The following is an 18,506-nucleotide window of genomic DNA, read 5'->3' as shown; positions in this document are numbered from 1 at the left end:
GAAACCCATTTCCAACCTCAGTGAGGGTGAATGTCCGCTGCCAGCGGCCGTGGTGCTTTCCATCCCTTGTCCCAGCTCACTGCTGTTAGATTGGGGCTGGGACGGCTGCCGACAGGCAAGTCACTGACTTTCCCTGCTGTGACACCAGGGCAAGCCTGGCTCTCTGATCCTAAAGGAGGCCAAATGCTCCCGGTAGAGGGGTTTCTCGCTGAGCCCCTGAGATATGGAGAATGGGCACATGCAAAGCAGCCAGCCAGCTCTCCCTGCAGGGCCTTGGGGATGGGGGTGGCTGGCACCCCACTGGCTGAAAAAAAAGTAGGTTGCAGGGCACTGTACGAAAGGGAAGGGAGAATTCTTTCTTTCCCATGCGGAAGTACTAGGAGGATGAGCAGCTGTTGTCCTCAGAGGCCGGGGTAGTGGGGGCAGGGAACAGGTACGTGGACTTCCTTAAAACTGGTCTCCCGGCCCAAAGGCCTGCCGCAGGGGCTGTCTCACTCAACGCCGCTGTCAGGAGCCTCAGCCTGCCTGGCTTGCGAGGCCCTCCACCCCCGGCAGGGGTCCCTGCCACCTTGGCTCATCTCTGTTCTGCCCTGCCTCGTTCTCAGGACCGTCATTTGCCCGTTGCTTTCTTCATGTGGCTCCAGTGGCAGAGTGGAGTCGTGGGGATGGGCCCCTAGGTGGCACACTGCTGGCCGGAGGCGCAGGACCCTCTTCCTGTCACTCCCCACTCACTGAGCTTCCTCCACCTGGCTGAGGGGTGCATGCGGGCTCCTGGCTCTGCAGCTGTGTTCTATGTGAAGCCAGATGCTCGTCCCAGGCCACCCCCTCAATGGGCGACTCCTGGCCTATGTGCCCGACTCCTGTGGCTCAGCCGACCCAGTCTGTAACCTGGCTAGTCCCTCTCACCCCCACACCCCTCCCTGGACAACCCACAGGCTCACCTTTCTATCCCTGCTCAGCGTGGTTTCCTTCCCAGCACTGGATTTGGAGTTTGAACTTGAAATCATCTACTTCCTGCCTGCCTCGCCCTGGGGAGTAGGCTCATGACAACAGGAATTTTGTCTGTTGGTTTACATGCCACCTTTTCATCACCTTCCTGAATGAAGACACACACGCTGAAGTGGCTTTTTCCCCAAAGGAATGCTTTATTGACAAATTACCCATTATTTCCCCTAAAACAAATTAGCTCCTAGCCCAGCTTCCGGCCTTCTGAGAGATTCTAACTCTGGAGAGACACTGAGTAGTGTTCTCCCCACGGCACGAGTGTGGACCAATAGACACCCAGGCCACCGTCCACCAAAGTGGACACTTTGAGCTGAGGGCCCCCCAGGGAGCGCACAGATGCACACGCAGGCCAGGCTCAGGCTCACGCTCGCTAAGAGGCAGTAAGGCACAGGTGCCCGTCCGGACACACCCGACACATGGGCCCCTGGGTGAGAAGCTGCTGGGCTACGGCAGCTTCAAGACGGCAGAGAGACCTTTGTGGGCCCTGAGAAAAGGCGACAGCAGAGCTCCAGCTGACCCCAACCCCAGCCCTGAGCTGCCCTGCAGGGTCCCTCCACTTCTCACTTGTCCCTGGCTGGCACGCAGCAGATAGGCTGGAGCCACTGACCGTGACGCGTGGGCTCGGCCAGGTACGGCCTGGTCCACGACAGGGCAGCGCGGCAGGGGGTGCTGGCTGTTCTTTGTCCTGTCCCCCACCCCCAGCAGCCCGGGAGCCCTCTGGCCGGCGGGAGCTTCCTACACAGGGCTGGAGGGCGTCGGTGAAGTGAAACACACCACCGGTACAGGCACGCTGCCCTCGGGCTAGATGCAGGGCCCACAGAGTGCTCAAAACCTGCTAAAGAACCCTCATTCGTGTATAAAAACGTCATAAACAAATAAAGCACGAAGCGATAATAAGGCTTGTATTTCAGCTTGAGTCCAAACAAATATTTCCTAACTATGAGGCTAAAGCTGCTCTGCTTAGTTTTAAATTTTGAAAAATCCACTGCATTTAAAAAATAAAGGATTTGCTGCTGTTAAAGCTAGGTCGTTGGTGTGACAGGCAGCCGCTGCTCGTCGGTCTCCGTTCGGAGGGTCTCAGAAAACGGAAGCGTCTCCCCGTGGCGTAGGGAAGGGGACGTTTGGAGAATGCCACTCATTTCACACTCATCGCTCTTTCCACATCTGGGGGAGCTGACAAGATCGGCAAAGGGAGCTCGGCTCCGCCCCCGCCCCCCGCCCCGTCCGCTTCCAGCACCCCAGGAAGGACGGCGCGGCGGGCTGCTGTGTCGCCGACTTCAGCGTGAAGCATCTGTGTACTGACTGCCCTCCAGGTCACGCGAGCGCAGCAGCCGTGTCTACGTGTGGATGGCACGGCTACCCTAAAGCCGCTGCTGCGCCTGCCCGCGCCCGGCTGGCTGCTCCATCTCGCGGTGGCGGTTGTGGCGATGACGGCGCTCACGGGGTCCGCGGCCGGGCAACGCTGCTGCGGGCTTAGAATGGCGTGTGCTCGGGCAGGGGCCTGTCGCCACTGCCGGTCGGGGAGCAAGGGCTGTCGCTGCCGTTCTCTCTGTCACCCACCACCTTCGACTACAGAAGGAGAAAGACGGAGAGAGAAAAACCTGAGACAGCACCAACGCCAGGCGCGTCCTAGGCCCCTGCTGGGGACGCGCAGTGTTCGATCCTCCTCTGGAGTTTACGTGACGTGAACACTGCTGAACAACGAAATGGAGCAAATCGCTGACACGGGCAACAGGCTGGACCTATCTCCAGGGAATCATGCAGTGACGAGAGCCAATCTCAAAAGGCTACACACTGCACGGTGCTGCTGATAGGACTTTCTCGAGACTGCGGCGTGACGGAAACGGAACAGCCTGGAGCTGGCCGGGGCACAGGGCAGGAGGGAGGGCTAGGGCACCGTGAAGGGTCTTCGTGGGGCTGGGACTGTTCTGTGTCTTGCGTCGGTGTCACAACTGGTTGTGATGTTGCAGTGTTATCACTGGCGGGGGCCGTAACAGGTACAAGGCCCCGTGTTAGTTCCTGTAACTGTGTGTCCATCCACAACGACTAAGTAAGTTTACCTAACATATTTAGGTCATGCCCCATCAAGAGAATCGAATGGTCCAGGTAAAGTTACCTTTATGGTCCCAACTCGGTCTTCAAATGACTTGAAAGTTGCAGAATTCCTTTAAAGAGAAAGGACGATGTCGGCGTGAGAGATAAGCAATTAGGCTGGCTTCCTGAAGCTGAAGGGCCAGGGTCGGGGTCATCCTCCAGAAAGGCCCGAGAGCATCCTGAGGTGTCACGGCACGCACGTGGCAAGCCAAAAGTAGGGGAGGGGCATGCCCCAACACAGTGCCCAGCCCAGGTCATTCTGGAGGCTTTACCAGGTCAGAACAGAGGGCAGTCACACTCGCCAACCACAGGGACAGAAGACCTGCATGTCACCAGCTGGTCCGCAGCTCACATGGGCGAGCTGCAGACCTCTGACCCACGCAGGTGGGTGTGGGCACATTTCTGTCACCCCAACATGGGCTAGGAAAAGTCCCATGTGTCCTTCACACAGATCTCATTTAGAACAGAGCAAAGGAGAACCAGGGACACTCCTGGAACAAGGGAGCGACAAGGAGGCAGAGGAGAAAGCAGGCTAGCCCGCTGCCACCCAACCCCTTACACAGCCAGGTCCTGCCACTGGCCAACTGCCCCGAGGCCTCTAGAGGTAGCCTGGCGAAGATTCCCAGCATGCTCGGGGGTGTGGCAGCTACGACAGGGCCAGGAGCTGAGAGTGGGAAAGACAGGTGGGGGCTTCACGAGGAAGCAGACCATGCTGTGGGCGTTCTCGGGAGACCAGGGCCCCCTCCTGCAGGAGCAGACACACAGTCTCCAGACTCTGGCTACGGGTATGCCGTGAGCCCCTGCGCCTCCCTGGCCCCGCCCTGCGGGAACTCCGGCACACTCCATGTGGAGCCCAAGTTGGGCTCGCCCCGCTAGCTCGTCAGCCTGGAACGGTCCTTCCCGATGCCTCTCTGACGGGAAGCCGCCCGCTCCCCCCGGTGCCCCAGCTCTGGGAGCGCCACGTACATTACCTCATGGCTGGCATACTTATCGAGTGGCGGATGGAGTAGCTGCTGCTGGGGAGCGTGGTAAAGCAGAGAGGGAAGCGAGTTAAGGCGAGGGCCCGCCCGGCATGCCCCGTGCCCGACTGCTGGGGGCTGCGGGACCGCACTCCCAGCACGAAGCAGCCTCGTGTGGCCCCTCATCAGGGGGACCCTTGACCCAAGCCCCCTCCCTCCCACTCCAAAGTCACCCAGAGGTGTGATACTGCTCAGGGAGACCAGGGTCTGGGGTTTTGGGAAAGCTTCTGGGACAGAGAGCTGTCAGAGAGCCCTACTTGACTCCACAGAAAGCTAAATGCCTTTTTGGCAACAACAAAAACAAAAAAAAAAAAAAAAAAAAAGAAACCAACCAGGTCAAGTAAGTAAAAATGTTTAAAATCGCAGTTTGTTCTGAATTTGGTTCCAGACCTCCAAGCTAGAAGAGCGTGTGACACTGGGGTGCTGGTAGCGCCTGGAGAGACACAGGGCCAGGAGGGTGTCTAACTGGGCCTCGGAGCTGCCGTCTGCTGCAGAAAGAGCTCTCGCATCATAGATGAGACAAATGTCACTTGAAGGGACAGGACTGCTCACGGGAGGTAGCAGCAGGAGCCGCTGTTCCCAGGGCGGCAGCAGAGAACACGACAACAAGCCCCCCCCACCAGGTGCACATCTCTTTTTGGGAAAAAACTGGGGGGCTGAGATGGCACATGCCAGCTGTCGACACACCGCTGCTGGGGAGGCCAGGGGAGGAGGCTGCAGCATCACACCGCCGGTGCCAGCCCAGGGGGCCCACGACCGGAAACGTGGGAGTGTGCCCCCAACACGGGAAGGGGTCAGTCGGCGGTCCCGCAGCCCCTCCTGCCACCTTCATCTAGCACAGCCTCCTACGGGCCGGCAGATGGCCCCGGACCAGGCCGAGCCGTCCGCGGCTGAGCCCGGCGCGTCTTACCTAAGGGAGTGTGAGAACGGACGAGCCCTGAGAGGCGGCCGCAGGAGGGAAAAAGAAACACACAGCGTGAGGAGAGAGGCAGTGCCCACCCCGCCCTCTACTCGAGCCCCGCGAGGCCACCTCCCAGGTGCCATGCCGCCGGGGAGGGCAGGACGCGGACCAGGCCTCACGTGTGCACGGCCCTGTCTGGTGGCTCGAGAGAAGCCCCGAGAGGAGGCCCGGGGGTGGGCGGTGCGGAGGCGTGAGACGCGCCACGGCGGCCGGCCACCTGGAACCTGAGTCACCGGGCTTGGCTGCGCACCGCACGTCCCAGACCTGTGTCCTGCACGTACGCACACTACAACAGGACCAGGGACATCCTCGGGGCTGAGCTCTTTGCTCCTGTGTCCAAGGGCGGCTGCTGGCCTGGGGCAGGGACATGGCCGCCTCCTCCACTACCCAGCCAGGCCTTCCACCTGGGGAGAGGCCACTTCAGAAGCAACACACACAGTCACATGGCCTGGTTTGCCTATGCCACTCAGGTGGGCAGCAGGACCTGCTCCTCTCTCAGTGAGAGGACTGTGAGGGTGCTTGTCAAAGGTCCCCCAGCTGGACGGAGACCTGACCTCTGACCCCAATCCAATCTCCTCTCCCACCCCCCACCACCGCACATCCCAGGGCATGCGAAACGCTCCTCAGGCCAGGCTGGGCTGCTCCTGGACAGCTGCTCCGGGCCCCGAACGCCTCGACGCAGAGGCCCACCAGGATCGCACAGTCTGAAACGCACGGCACAACCTCCCTGACCCCGACTTTCGTTCCCAAGAAGTGGTGGACTCGCCACCTCGAACTCCAAAGCGGGGAAGTAATGACCTTGGCCTCAGAAACCGCCGGAGACCACGTGCTGAGACCACCGGGCCGTCGAGAGTTCAGGGCACCACTGGAAACACAGAACAAAACCAGCGGAACACGAACCCCCCAGGGCAAGACCAGCAAACAGGACAATCCCTCCAGGCACTGAGTGCCACCTGGTCCCTCCCCCCGCTGGTCCCCGAGTTCCACACGCAACAGGCATAGCGAGGCTGGGCATGGGACGGAGCCCTCCCAGTGTCATGGTGACAGGAAAGCTGCTCGTTGCTGGCCACGGCCCACACGCTCCGTGACCTGCAGTCACACACGCCGGGTCAGCTGCCAAGTCCCAGGTCTCTGAGCAGAGAAACGAACTATCACTGTCCCCAAGAGGCGGACTGTGCGGCGCTGCCCCATCAAGGTGGCCGGCACGGGCTGGCCCGCAGCCGTCTCCATCAGCACTGTGGGCTCCGCTCTCTCCGCTGACTTCCGCCCAGGGTGCCCTGAACACGCTCGAGTGAGAATACCGAAAACGCGTGCAGACGCTCGGAGCGCCCGCTCCTGGTGGCAGACGTCCCGGCGCAGCCGATGGCTGCTGCCTCCTCCACACGGTCACCTGGCCAACAGTGCAGGGGAAGCCGGGCATGCTGCTCGCTCCGGGGGCCCGAGCCGGCCCGCCGCACCTGCCTCAGCAGGCCCTGGGAGTGAGGCCGGGCCACCGGCGGCGTGTGATCCGTCTGTCACCGGCCTCACGGCAACATGGCTCAAGTGGCCAAAGCTGGCATCCCAGAGTGCAGCAGCGACCATGTCCCATCTATTCCCAGATGAGATCCGTCAGAAACACACACGGAGTTCAGTGTCAGCGGCTTAGCGCGCAGCCCGTGGGAGGAGCCATCAGACACTCCTGTGTCAGCGCAAAGCCGCGGCGGGAAAGGCCTGCATGTACAGGGTGAGCCCCAGGGACCCCAGCCACCGTGGCCAGGGCCTCACGCGTGGAAGGCGTGGGGAAGACACCCCAACCCAACCGCACTCCAACGGTTCTGCTCCTCCGAAGGCCTCACATTTTTCAAAACAAAGTTGGAGGAAGAGGAGAATTATGTGGAACCACCAAAAATATAGGACGGGCAGGACTCTGGGCATGAGCAGTCCTCTGCTCAGCTGGGTGGGTCGCCCGGGGTGTTAGCATCTGTCTTCACCTCTGGCTAAACGGTTGGCCAGGGCAGAGTCCCCACCAGGCACCGCCGGGCCTGTATTGTAGACCGATGCCTAACCCGAGCAGGCAGGGAGGGATGAGAGCGGGGTGGATCCCAGTGCCACGCGCAGCACACCAAGCCCACACGCAGCACCACCGTGTGGTTCCTACGGGACGGGGCGGGGGTGACAGGAAGGCAGTCCCTGAAATTAAAAAGTGAGAGGACTGACTCTGAGTGCGATCAAGGGTCAGGGTGCTGGCGGTGGTGACAACCGACGCTCCACGCGGACTGTTGCTCAATGACGCGCGTCTTATCCTAAGAACTCCCAAGAGGGAAGCCTGGCCAAGGACACAGCCAGGAGGTGGCTGAGCCAGGATGCACAGCCTGGCCTCTGGCTCCCAGCTGTGAGACGGTATGGCTCTCAGGCTGGCGTCCACCAAGTGCCAAGCCACTCCGCATTCCCTGGCCCCCAGGCCCTGCTCTAGAGGCACCTTTGGTGGCCAGGAGGGTCTCGTCGGCCTCTGGGAGATGACACTCGTTAGCGGCCCCAGCACGCGTGCAACCACGAGATCCAGGCCATGCACACTCCCAAGAGGCACAGAAGCCCGTCCTGGATGGGTCCTGGCTGTCGGCCCCCCCAAAAGCCCCCTTCTAAGCCAGAGTAATTTTCTCTCCACGGAACTTCAGCGAGAAGCATCTGCCTTCACCGACACCAAGCATCAAAAATTACCCCAAAGCCCTGGTGACTGTCCCTCCGGAGAAAGACAGAAATGGAGAAGAGGGAGCCAAGAGGCACAGACACACACCACAAACAAGCTTCCGTGAGCCAACTGGTCCGGGGCTGGCATGGCCCAGCCTGTGGGTGCCGAGGGCCCCCGAGGCGTGTGCACCTGAGCCCTGAGGCTCCAGCAGGCTCCCCACAGAATCCCACAGAAGCCCGAAACCCTCGCCCCCCTGGGCCAGGCCTCCAGGCAGAGGGGCTGGGGAGGGGCGTCACCTCACGTCTCCGAGCTTCCTGCTGATGGCAGAGCCCACAGTGGACAGGGCTGCGGACGTCTTCTGGCCCGCCTGGGAGAGCGTCTCCTGAGTCTTCTTGTAGCTGGGGAGAAGAAACACCAGTCGGACCAACCACGCGGCAGGGCCGGACACCGCCCACAATCCCAGAACACAGCGCCCAGGGCGCCCACCTGGCCGCCAGGGAGGGGTCTGTGTCCCAGCTGCGGGGCCCCAGGGGGACAGAGGCAGTGCTGTCAGGCTGTGGCCTCCCGACCCTGCAAGGACACTGTTTTCTGGCCTCACTGTGTCCCTCAGCGACTCCGACCTCGGGGCAGAGAACAGCCAAGGCGGGGCTGGGGCCCCAGGAAGCTCCCCTGCGCCCTCTTCGTGTGCTAGAGCCTTCGGGGATCCGCAGCACACCAGCACCCTCAGGGATGCCTCTCGGACGTAGGGCCTGCAGCCCCAGCTGTCCCACACTGTCTCACAACGTCCCCGAGGACCTGCACCTCGCACCGCCCCTCTCAGTTCTACGGCGTCTTGGCTCACCGCGAGGACCACCTGCTGCATGTCCTCTGCCCCGGCCGGCCACCCACCCACACATGCATCACACCGGACAAAGCTCCGTGGGACAGGCAGGGTGCCCTGGCCACAGGGACAGCAAGGACACCTGGGGCCACCGTGAGAGCTGGCACCTGCAGCAACTAGCCCTCACCCAGCTGCTGCCACAAAAAGACACAGCGGCTTGAGCCCAAAGCCCCATTCTGGCCAACATGGGACCCCCAAAAAATGATGGCTCGAGACGGCAGGACTCCCAAGATGCCAGCCTGCTCTTCTGGCCCCGCTGGCGTCACCTGGATAGCACCGGCACTGGGTCTTCTGGGCCCCTCTCCCCCACGAGCCTGCTACTGCCGCGAGCAGGGGGCCTCCCGTGAGCACCTGCCCAAATCGGCCCCAACCGCTCCGGCTGCCCGCGCTGGCTCAGCGCTGCTGCATCCGCGGCCCTCTGCCGTGACAGCGTCCTCGCCTGGAGCTGCCACCCACGGCACGAACTGTCTCAGGATCTAACAAGACTGTGGCAATAGAGGTAAAGAGGGACCTGTGACAGGTGCGATGGCACATTCCCCACAACACAGCCTACTGAGGAAAGGCTCTAGAACCTCCTCTGGGTCCCCAACTTGCAGTGCCTGCTAGAGGCACCCCCAGCCCAAGGCCTAACTTGATGAACTGCCTTTATTTCAGCATGGCAGGTAAGAGCTAAAAGAAACAGACTTCTGCCCACCTGGAGCCATGAACGGTAATGAGGGAACACCAGGCGCACGGTAGCAAGTGACGTGCAATGTCCCACTCTGAAAGTCGAGAACAAGTCTGCGAGCTCGGTGTCCCCCAGAGAGCGAAGCCGCAGGGTCCCGTTAACTCTCTGCAGTCCGCAGGGTGGGACGTTCTGAAGCAGAGGGTTTAGGAAGAGCCCCACCGAGCCCAGTCTGGGAAACACAAGTCGGAGTGGGTGTGGGCCTGAGCCAGTCCCCGGGGACCAGGAGGGCCATTCTGAGGGTGACCCCAAGGGCAGCACTGCAGTACGTAGAAACGAGAACCTCCAATCTGAGGCAGAGGCAATCGGGGCCCAAGCTCTGGGTGACAGGGCGGGGGACAGGGCCAGCGTCTGTACCCAGGACACTCGGCACCACGGGTGGAGGCCCGACCCACAGCAGCTCCCTCCCTCCACCAGCGCGCGGGCTGCTGGTCAGCGTGGGCACCTGCCAATCACGCCTTCCGCATCCTTCCCCTAGGGGCAGGCCCGCCACAGGGCACCGCTCCCAACCACAGCCAGTCCAATGAGACCCACGCTGGGCCACCTTGCTGCTGGGCTGCAACGCTGGGCACCCCCCTGCACCACCAAGAAGGAGCTGGCCTGAGAACAAAGTGACCACGGGGCGAGTAGAAGGTGCTCGGCGAACGGCGGAAAGCCTGGCTGGGCAGACCTGGAGCAGGCCCCCCCGCCCCCACGCCTCTTAGGCTGTGTTCTCTGTCGCCTGCAACCGAAGAACTCGGTATAGTGTCTACAGAGTCAACGAGTGACTGTGGAAGTCATCTGACACCCACTGTCACCTGGCAAGACAACCACTGCACCAACAGGACACGGTCGCCCTGAGCACAGCCGTGTGCACGACGAGCAGCAGGCAGCCGAGAGCAGTGGACTGGAAGCCGTAGCCCCGCGCTCGCCCGGCACGGCTGCCGACGGAAGCACCGGCGCGGCCCCTCTCACTTCCCTTCCGGCCGGGTTCTCCCTGCAGCCCTGGGCGCCACTGGGAGATGCGCTGAGGGAGACGGGCGCCAGCAGGCCCCGGCCCCAGCTCAGGAGGCAGCAGCCAGGCCCCCGGGCTCCGCCCAGACAGCACCGAGCAGCTATGTCTCCAGCGCTCATCCCGCACGGTGAGACCTCGGGGGAGGAACGGCCATGTCGCAGGCCTCGCGCTTCCACGCCCAGAGCCACAGGTTTCCCCCAGTCAGACTGCAGTGACCTGGACGAGCACCCGCAGCGCTGTGTCTTCGGTCTCACCCAACGGCACTGACGTCTCCTGAGGCTGTTGTCAGATGAAGTTCCCACGGTGAGCTTCCTGGTGCCCCAAGTGTACCAGTGACCAGCCACCACTGCGCCGACTCAACCACATCGCCGGACACAGCCCCAGATGCAGCGCCCCGTGCTCCGAGGACACCCACGGCCACGACGGGCTGGCGTCTCCAACTTCACAGACGGCAGAACACACAGCCCGCCAGAGGCCACTGGTGACACCCAGCTCCATGGCACAGCCAGCCAACCCGGGGTCACAGGCTCAGCTGAAACTCACTTGGCATGAGCCACTCCCTCTCAGCCCCACACACAAGGACTCTGACTGTGTGCTCTGGACGCCACGACGGCCCTTCCTCTGCACGACAGATGGATGATCCGAGAGAGACTGCTTTTAAATACGGCCCCGCCCCAGTCAAAGCAGTTACAACTGGGTCGGAGCAAACAATGTCGTGTTCTCTTGTTTAAGGACCTCAAACAAAACGACCAGAATCGCCTGGCACCACTGCGCCGGCAGACACAAGGCTAGCCGTGGGCGTTCTGAATTTGGTGAGCATCCGGGTGGCCGACAGCACGGTGTCCCTTGAGATCCCAGTGGTGCGCCCACACTGCTCCCCCACCCGAAATCCGCCCTGAGCCCTGGCAAGGCTCCGGAGAACCCAGCAGCTGGAGCGCAGTCTGCAGGGCACAGAGTGGGGACCATCAGCATCAGTCGAGATGGCCCTGCTCCACCCACTGTGGAAGCCGAGAGGATCTACGAGCGCAAGGTGCTGTCCGGGCCCCGCTCAGGCCTCTTACTGAAGGGACACGCACCAGGCACGGAACTTTTCAGTGCGGTCCTCCACCTGAACGAACCCTTGCTCCACAAGGGTTTCGGGAACAGTTTCATTTGTGTTGGAGAGGAAAAAAACGGTATTAAAAATAAAACAGCCAGGACGTGATTCCATAGCATAGCAGTGAGCACGTCTGCTTTATACGCAGAAGGTCCCGGGTTCGCTCCCCAGTGGAGCCACGGTCCATAGTCTGCGGTCATGCCACCCTGAACACGCCCAACGTCTGATCTCGGAAGCTAAGCAGGGTCGGGCCTGGTTAGTACTTGGATGGGAGACCACCTAGGAAGACCAGGTGTTGTAAGCATAAATGATAATAACGTATAATAATAAAAAGTTAACTTAAAAAATAAATAAATAAATAAAAGAGCCAGAAACACCACAACTAGGTTTGTGCCAAGCGCGTGCAGCCTGCCTGGCCCTAGGAGCGTGTCAGGAGGAAAGGGGGAGGGAGGTGCTGATGGCAAAGGCACTCACAAGTCCGACTGGGTCATTTTCTCATTCCACTCTCCAAGTTTCTCAGAAGTTTTCACATAGCTAGAAACAGAAAGTCCGCAGTGAATTACTTAGCAACACTATTTCGGCTCAGGTTTCGAACTGCAGGTAAAAGTCAGGGGAAACGAGGCCTGGCTGGCAGGAACCCTGCGCCTCCAGCCTGCCTGAGCGCCCGCTGCTCGACGTGATGCCCGCTGTGCAGGCCCAGGAGAGGCCGCGAGGCGTCAGAACCAGTTCTTTTCCCATCAGGCCAAGGGGGTGCACAGGTCTTTCGATGAAAGATGGCTCCCGGGGAACAGCCGTGCTATGAGGAGCAAGAAGGGCACAGCCCGTGGCCCCCGAATGCTTCTGACAGTCACCCTTTGGAATTCAAAACCTACGACTTCCTAGATAAAGTGGCTTTGCATAGGTGGGACTTGAGACACAGAGTCCACCTGTCGCTCTGCAGGGCACGGCCTCTTAGACAGTGGAGACACTCCCAGGCCCTGCCCGGGAAGATACATTTCAGAGGAGCCACGCAGCTGCGCATCTCAAGTCCAGAGAGCTGAGTCACATCTGCTTCAGAGGTCCTGGGGCTGTGACCGCGTCACATTCTGAAAAGGACTCACGTCCACTTCAGCAGACACTGAGCTATGGGGACCACAGGCAAGTCAGTCTCGTAAGGACTCGCCTAGTATTCTCTCAAATGTGGACTCTGAAACGTGTCCCGTAGACTACCACCTGGACCCGGGCCGGCGTGTCCGTCGGCCTCGAAAACACGGACGCTACGCTTTCTCAACAGACCCAAGTGTGGCTGCTGGGTCAGGGGCTCTGGGCCCCTGGCCCCCTGCTCCTGCGAGGCACCTGTCCCCAAGACCCTCACATCCCGTGGGCAGGGCAGGGCGCCACCCTGCGAGCACTGTCTCCCGCGTGCGGAGCGGCACCTACGCGTTAGAGACCTGCACGTCGTGCCAGCTCCTGGACAGGTTCTGCTTCAGGCCCTCCAAGGCGGAGAGGCCCAGCTTCCTCTTCAGCTCTCCGCAGTGCCTCTCCTTGGCGGCCAGGACCTGACGCAGAGTGACAATTTCCTCTTCTACCTGCAAAAGCACGCGGCTGACGTGAGTAGCTAGCACGACTCAGGAAGCGACTCGCCTCCTCACACGCACTGCGGGGAGCTTGCTCGGAGTTAAGAAAGATCTTCCTGCTTACAGAAACGCAGCTCGTCGCCAGCACGCGACCTCTTCTGGAGAACTGTCTTGCCCCCAAGCCAAGTGCATCTGGCAGGGCCGCCAACCACCGTGCCTGCCCGTGGGTGACTAAGCAAGGCCCATCAGAGCTCGTCTCGGGCCTAGGCCCAGGTGGTGGAGAAGACGAGCTCTGGGTCGGGGCTTGGAGGACATACGCTTCAACTACTGGCAGCCAGGCCCCCCGGGTACTGTGGAGGAAGCCCTTACGCGGCGAGAGGGAGCAGAACTAAAAGACAGGGCCAGAGACCCAGGTGACAGAGAAACAGCCCTTAGGACGTGTGCGTGCCTGGGGTCAGCCCCAGGCCATGGCAAAGCCAGTTACGCAACCCAAAAGTAAATTCGCTTTTGTGTTTACGTAGTTCGAGTTGAGTAATGGAAAGAATCCTGACGATAAAGCCCTGAACCTCCTCAAGTCTTAAAAAAAAAAAAAAAAAAAGAAGGACGGAACCTTCCAGAAGGAGCACCTGTTAGAGCCTCGCCGCTTTAGCTTTCTCAGTGTTTCCAGCTTCTGTGTGAACAGCTAGTCAAAAAAAAAGTTCTTTTCTTCAAAAAGTGCTCTTGTAAAGTAAAGCACTAAAAAGTGGGTGACAGCCCTATATGTAACTAGATGCTGCTTTAGAAAACAAGGGAAACAAGAAATAACTTAAAAACAGTATGGTCTAAGGCCAAAGTAGTACCAGTCACTCGGGCAGTTACGTCCAGTAACTAGAATGTTCCATTTATGGTGCAATGACTAACGAGGCTCAGGGCATGTAATCTAGTTGTCTATGGTTACGTGCAAGTTGAAAATTTTAAATGACACAAGAGCATCTTCACTTTGCAATTTGACTCTGAAAAAAACCTTGTGGTTTTCGTCCCTAAGCCAACACATTCGAAATAAAATGCGAAGCTCAAGTGTCCTCGGCCTCCTCGCTGCTTCTCCCTTAACCTTCACTCGATTCAGAAACAGCGGCGTGCTTGCCCCGCAGCCTGAACTCGGCCCCGGGCTGCGGTTCGTCCGCACGACTAGCTTCATTCAGACCCACGACTAGACCCAGGACATATCAGGACACCCTTGTCTCTGGGGACACTGCTTCAGCCTCTGCCTGACTGGACACTAACAAGTTCATTCCTCCAGGTTCTGGAATCTCAAGTGACTCACTACTGACTGCATCACACGGCCCAGAAGAACTCTCTGCAGTCGGCCTGAATAAAAAGGGTACTTGGAGGCTTTTGTTCTTAACTCCAACTTCCTCTTAAGGGACTCTCGCTTAAAAAACATCATGCGAGACACTGTTTACAAAGAAAGTCTTCTTGAAAAAGGGACTGAAGTCAGGCAGAGAGGAGCAGTGGGGTTTTGAAAACTCTCGTCAATCCCAACAGAGAGACTCGCCCGGTGGAGCATGGCTCAGAGCTGCAGTCCCTGTGCGACACTCTGTGCACGGGGCACCGGCGAGGCGAGGAGCCCACACGTGCAGGGTCGGCCTCCCAGGGCCACCTCGGGGGAGTGCAGCCAGCACTTTGGCCCTCATCAGCCTGCAAGCACCTCCATCAGGTCGCCCCGGCCCAGCCAGCCAAGACACGGTACCTTTGCGAGCTCAGCCCTGAGCTCCTCCTCCTCGGCCTCGGTCAGACCCTCGACAGCAGGAGCTGGGGCAGCCGCTGCGGCGTCAACGGGGACATCTGTCATGGAGTCGGACAGCAGACCTCTGTTAGGAGAGCCCAGGCTGATATCTGCCGGAGACAGAACGAGGCCAGACAGTGTCCACGAGAAGTTACAGAGAGGTGACAGGGCAGAGGTCTCTGCCAAGGGAGAAAGCAGAGGAAGGACAGGTTGCAGGGACAGGACAGGGAGGCAGACGTGGAGCTGGCAATGCCTCTTCTCTGGAAGGTTCTGTGAAGATGGGTGAGGCCACTAGACTAAGAGCAGCTACACCGTGAGCCACCCACAACGCTGCTTCGGGGCACTGATGCAAGGCAGCCAGACTCCAGCTCTGGGTCCCTGTGAGAACACGACCTTCGGAGATGGCGAATCTTCGCCACGAAGTAGCCGATCTAGTAGATCTGCCACTTTTAGAGCAAAAGAACATGACGTGGCTGAAAACACAGCAAGCTTAACTTTCCAATCAACTGACCTGCCAGGGCGCACACCACAATCACACACGGAGCATGTGTGAGGCATCCAGACCCGCAGGGAGTCAGCAAAACAAAAATCTCCTTCAGCCCACCCTCGACCCTCACCCCACGACAAGGACCCACAGCTCCCGAGGAGGTGCCCAGGGAGCACCGCCTCCACACGCCTCTGCCACGGCCAGATCGGGAAGAATGCAGTCACCATTCTTCCTGCTCATTAAATGCATCTCACGTCTGCACGAAAAATTTACAAGCTACAACACGAGGAAAAATGGGTCTATTTCGGTTCTTTCCAACTCCAAACACATGGCTGTCATTTAGCACTTTTTTACAATCAGCATTGAAAACGTCATCTTCTCTTTGATCAGCAAACTCTGCAAAGAAAACCTTTGTATGGTGTCTGGTGCACTCAGAAGCCAATTAAAAGGCACAAAGGTTAGAAAGAAGAAAAACTCTCTTTAACCGCAGGGATGTCTGTCTACTGCAGTCTGCTAAATATAGACTTTGAAAACACTTGAAAACAAAGACGCTCCACTGAGCCGGCTGTGCCTAATCCCCTTCGCGTGCACCCTGTATAATCATCTGCAAAATGGGGGCAGCACAAGGACTAAGGACCGATTTCAAAGGGTTATTCTGAAAATGGAAAAAGACCATTTGAGAAACAGGCTTAGTACGGTGTCTGGCCCACAGTAAGTGCACAGTCAATGTTTTGTCATCCTCCTGATCAGAACCCAATGCCTGTTAAGCTTAACTCAGTGAAAAGCGTCCTGAATGCGTCAAAGCCCCCAGCTTTTGATGTTCAACTATTTCGTAAGCAAATATTAATAAGTAGGAACACCTACAGAATGTCATCAGAACCCAAGAATCCTGAGTTTAATCGGTACATTGATAAGATCAAATAGTAGAAACCCATTCTGAAATTATTCAGCGGAGTTACATCCACGTAGGAATTCAGCACCTCCTCTCTAGAGCCTTGGAATGGAAGACCGACTTGTATCACCTTCTCAAGATTTTAATCTCCTGGGCTTGCTCCACATCCCCAGCGGCCATCTCAAACTGGTCTGGGTGTCTGTTCTGGAAAAAAGCCAGGTGTGCTGGGCGTGCCCCTGACTCAATGCACCCTTCTCCTCTGAGACAACCCCTAAGTAGGCTGGGCTCCGAGCACCGTTGCCACCCAAGGGGCGCAGCGCTGAACGCGAGGACGGTTCCGCCTCCCCTGCCCTCCCCGGCAGCCGCGCACAACACTTCGGCCCAGGTTCAGATGGAGTGTCTCCAAGGGCGCTGCGCAGGAACGGAGGGCGGCCGAACCCGCGAGCGCCGGGCGGGAGCAGAACGAGAGCTGCCTAGAGCGACGAAACGCAAGACTCCGGGAACGAGGGGAGGGTCCCAGGGGAGGCTAGGAAGCGATCCAAGCTGGCAGCGGAAGACGCACGCCAGGACCACGGGGAGCACCGTGGTCGGCGCCTGGGAGCCCGACGGGGGCCGCGGGGCGGGCGGAGGGTCCGAGACGCGACCCGGGGAGGGGAGGAGCGCGGTGGCGCCGGGCCCGCGGGTACCTTGGCCAGCAGAGTCCATGTTCAGGCGGCGGCCGGGCTGCAGCCGGGGTCGGGGCCGGGATGGCGGGCGCGGCAGGAGCAGGGACGGTTGCACTGGGAGTCGCTCGCCGCGCACTCAGCAGCCAGCGGAACAACCTCAGCCGCCGCGGCATTACGTAATCAGCGAGGCGACGGCCAACTTCCGCTTCGACGCGGGCTCCGCCTTCGTCCCGCCCCCACGAGCCCTGTCCAATCAGGGCGTTGTTTGGCCCAGTCCCCGTTCCTCCGGTCCAACTTGATTGGCCACGGCTGCGGACGAAGCAGGAAAAGGAGGCCGCCTTGCGAATGAATCCCGCCCAGGTCGGCTCCACCAGCGAGACGCACAGGTAGAACAGTCCGAAGGAACCCGGGGCGGGTGGGAACTGGGAGGACTGCCCAACATGGCGCCAGGGAAACACGGCACCGGGCCTCCTGGGGGTGTCGCGGGTGTTTGCCGCTCCCTGCGAGCCACTGGGCGCGCGCACCTTTGGCTGGGCAGACTCGGAACGCTTGCGATTCCTTCGAGGCCGGACCCCATGATTTGGGGGTTAGCACTTCTTAGTGTCTTTTTTTTTCTTAAGTCTGTTTACAGGGATTTTTTTTTTTTTTTTTGTATGGGGACGCGCAGAAAAAAGCGTGATCGCGATCCGTCCTCTTGCCCTGCAGGCGCCGCTGCCCCCACATGGCTGAAGGCGTCTCGGTCCCCGCGCAGGCGGCCTGCCGGGAAGCCCTCATGCGTCCTCCGGCCCGGCCCGGCGTGTACCCGGTGTCGTCTCACTTTCTTTTCACAGCCACCCGGGGAACCAGGTGGAGCTTTTCCCACTTTACAGATGAGGAAACTGAGGTTAGAGTAACTTGGCTAAGGTGACAGCTAGTTGAGGGGCTTCCAGCTGACTGTGAACAAGGGTTTGCCTAACTTCTTAAAGGGGAGGTTCGTAACCGTTTGGCAACCTGTCCCGCCAAGACAAGTCCCACAACTTCCCTTGTTTCCCAATCGCCCCTGGAAGCAAATCCTTACATGATATTCAAACCCTTTAGGATCTAACCCTTCCGGAACTGTACTCCACATTTCCAGCCAAGCCACTCTGATCGCTAGGCACGGAAGCCCCTTCCTTCACCTAACTCCTCTTCCTGCCTCAGCTCAAAGCTCACCTCGTCACAGACATCCTCCTGGTACTTTAGGTCACCTTAGGTACCTACCTCTGCTTGCATTTGCCCAAGTGCATCATGGCCGTATTCAGCTCTGGTGCTGTCAATTCTGTCTGCCCCACTTGTCTTTTTCAGTTTTTCCAGTTTCTTGCTCAACTCACCCAAGCCAGCTCCCGTCCCCAGAGACTAGGGACAGCCAGTAGTCCCTGCTTCGTGCAGTTCAGGGCAGATGGTAAGGAGGCGGCCGTATTACAGACAGCAGTGGGCAGAGGACTTATCTCTGTATTGCAACCCTGAGCCCAGGCCTGGGTCAAGGGGGTTCCCAGCGCTGAGTGGTCGATGCAGGTGTGTATGTGTGTGTACCTTTTACTTTGAATCTCTGGTCCCACTGTGAATCCCTCCTGTAGAAGCCAGCAGGTGAGAAGGGGACCCTACAGAGCAGCAGCATCACACTCCAGCTGCCAAGACCTGCTTTATAGGACTCCAATGCCAATGTCCTTTTACAGCTAGGG

General features: G+C 59.4%; 1 protein-coding gene and 1 pseudogene across 7 annotated transcripts; one reads left to right on the top strand and one right to left on the bottom strand.

Moving 5' to 3' along the window:
- Positions 1 to 1,121: 1,121 nt before the first annotated feature.
- TPD52L2 (tumor protein D52 like 2) lies at positions 1,122 to 17,214 on the bottom strand. Of its 7 annotated transcripts, XM_023519856.1 has the most exons (9): positions 16,828 to 17,122; positions 14,727 to 14,872; positions 12,861 to 13,009; positions 11,916 to 11,975; positions 8,044 to 8,145; positions 5,029 to 5,055; positions 4,071 to 4,112; positions 3,122 to 3,170; positions 1,122 to 2,574 (listed from the first exon to the last, which is right to left on the bottom strand). In XM_023519856.1, the coding sequence occupies exons 1-9, from the start codon at positions 16,844 to 16,846 to the stop codon at positions 2,479 to 2,481; spliced, it is 690 nt and encodes a 229-aa protein (XP_023375624.1). In that variant the 5' UTR covers positions 16,847 to 17,122; the 3' UTR covers positions 1,122 to 2,478. The 7 variants fall into 7 exon arrangements, 5 of the variants coding, with proteins under 5 accessions (XP_023375624.1, XP_023375625.1, XP_011372390.1 ...); XM_023519857.1 differs by lacking the exon at positions 11,916 to 11,975 and having other exon boundaries at positions 16,828 to 17,166; XM_011374088.2 differs by lacking the exons at positions 4,071 to 4,112; positions 5,029 to 5,055 and having other exon boundaries at positions 16,828 to 17,001.
- Positions 11,630 to 11,745, top strand: LOC111728950 (annotated as a pseudogene).
- Positions 17,215 to 18,506: the final 1,292 nt, after the last annotated feature.

The sequence above is a fragment of the Pteropus vampyrus genome, unplaced genomic scaffold, assembly GCF_000151845.1.
Source record: "Pteropus vampyrus isolate Shadow unplaced genomic scaffold, Pvam_2.0 Scaffold239, whole genome shotgun sequence".
NCBI lineage: Eukaryota > Metazoa > Chordata > Mammalia > Chiroptera > Pteropodidae > Pteropus > Pteropus vampyrus.
Note: the sequence above shows the minus strand (reverse complement) of the source record. Positions and strands in the feature narration are given on the sequence as shown.

Bases quoted from the DNA above. Each gene is read 5' to 3' on its own strand.
- TPD52L2 (XM_023519856.1), bottom strand. The intron at 13,010-14,726 runs GTACCGTGTCTT...GTGCTTTTGCAG, and splicing joins TCAGGGCTGAGCTCGCAAAG to GTAGAAGAGGAAATTGTCAC. The intron at 3,171-4,070 runs GTAATGTACGTG...TTCTCTTTAAAG, and splicing joins ATAAGTATGCCAGCCATGAG to GAATTCTGCAACTTTCAAGT.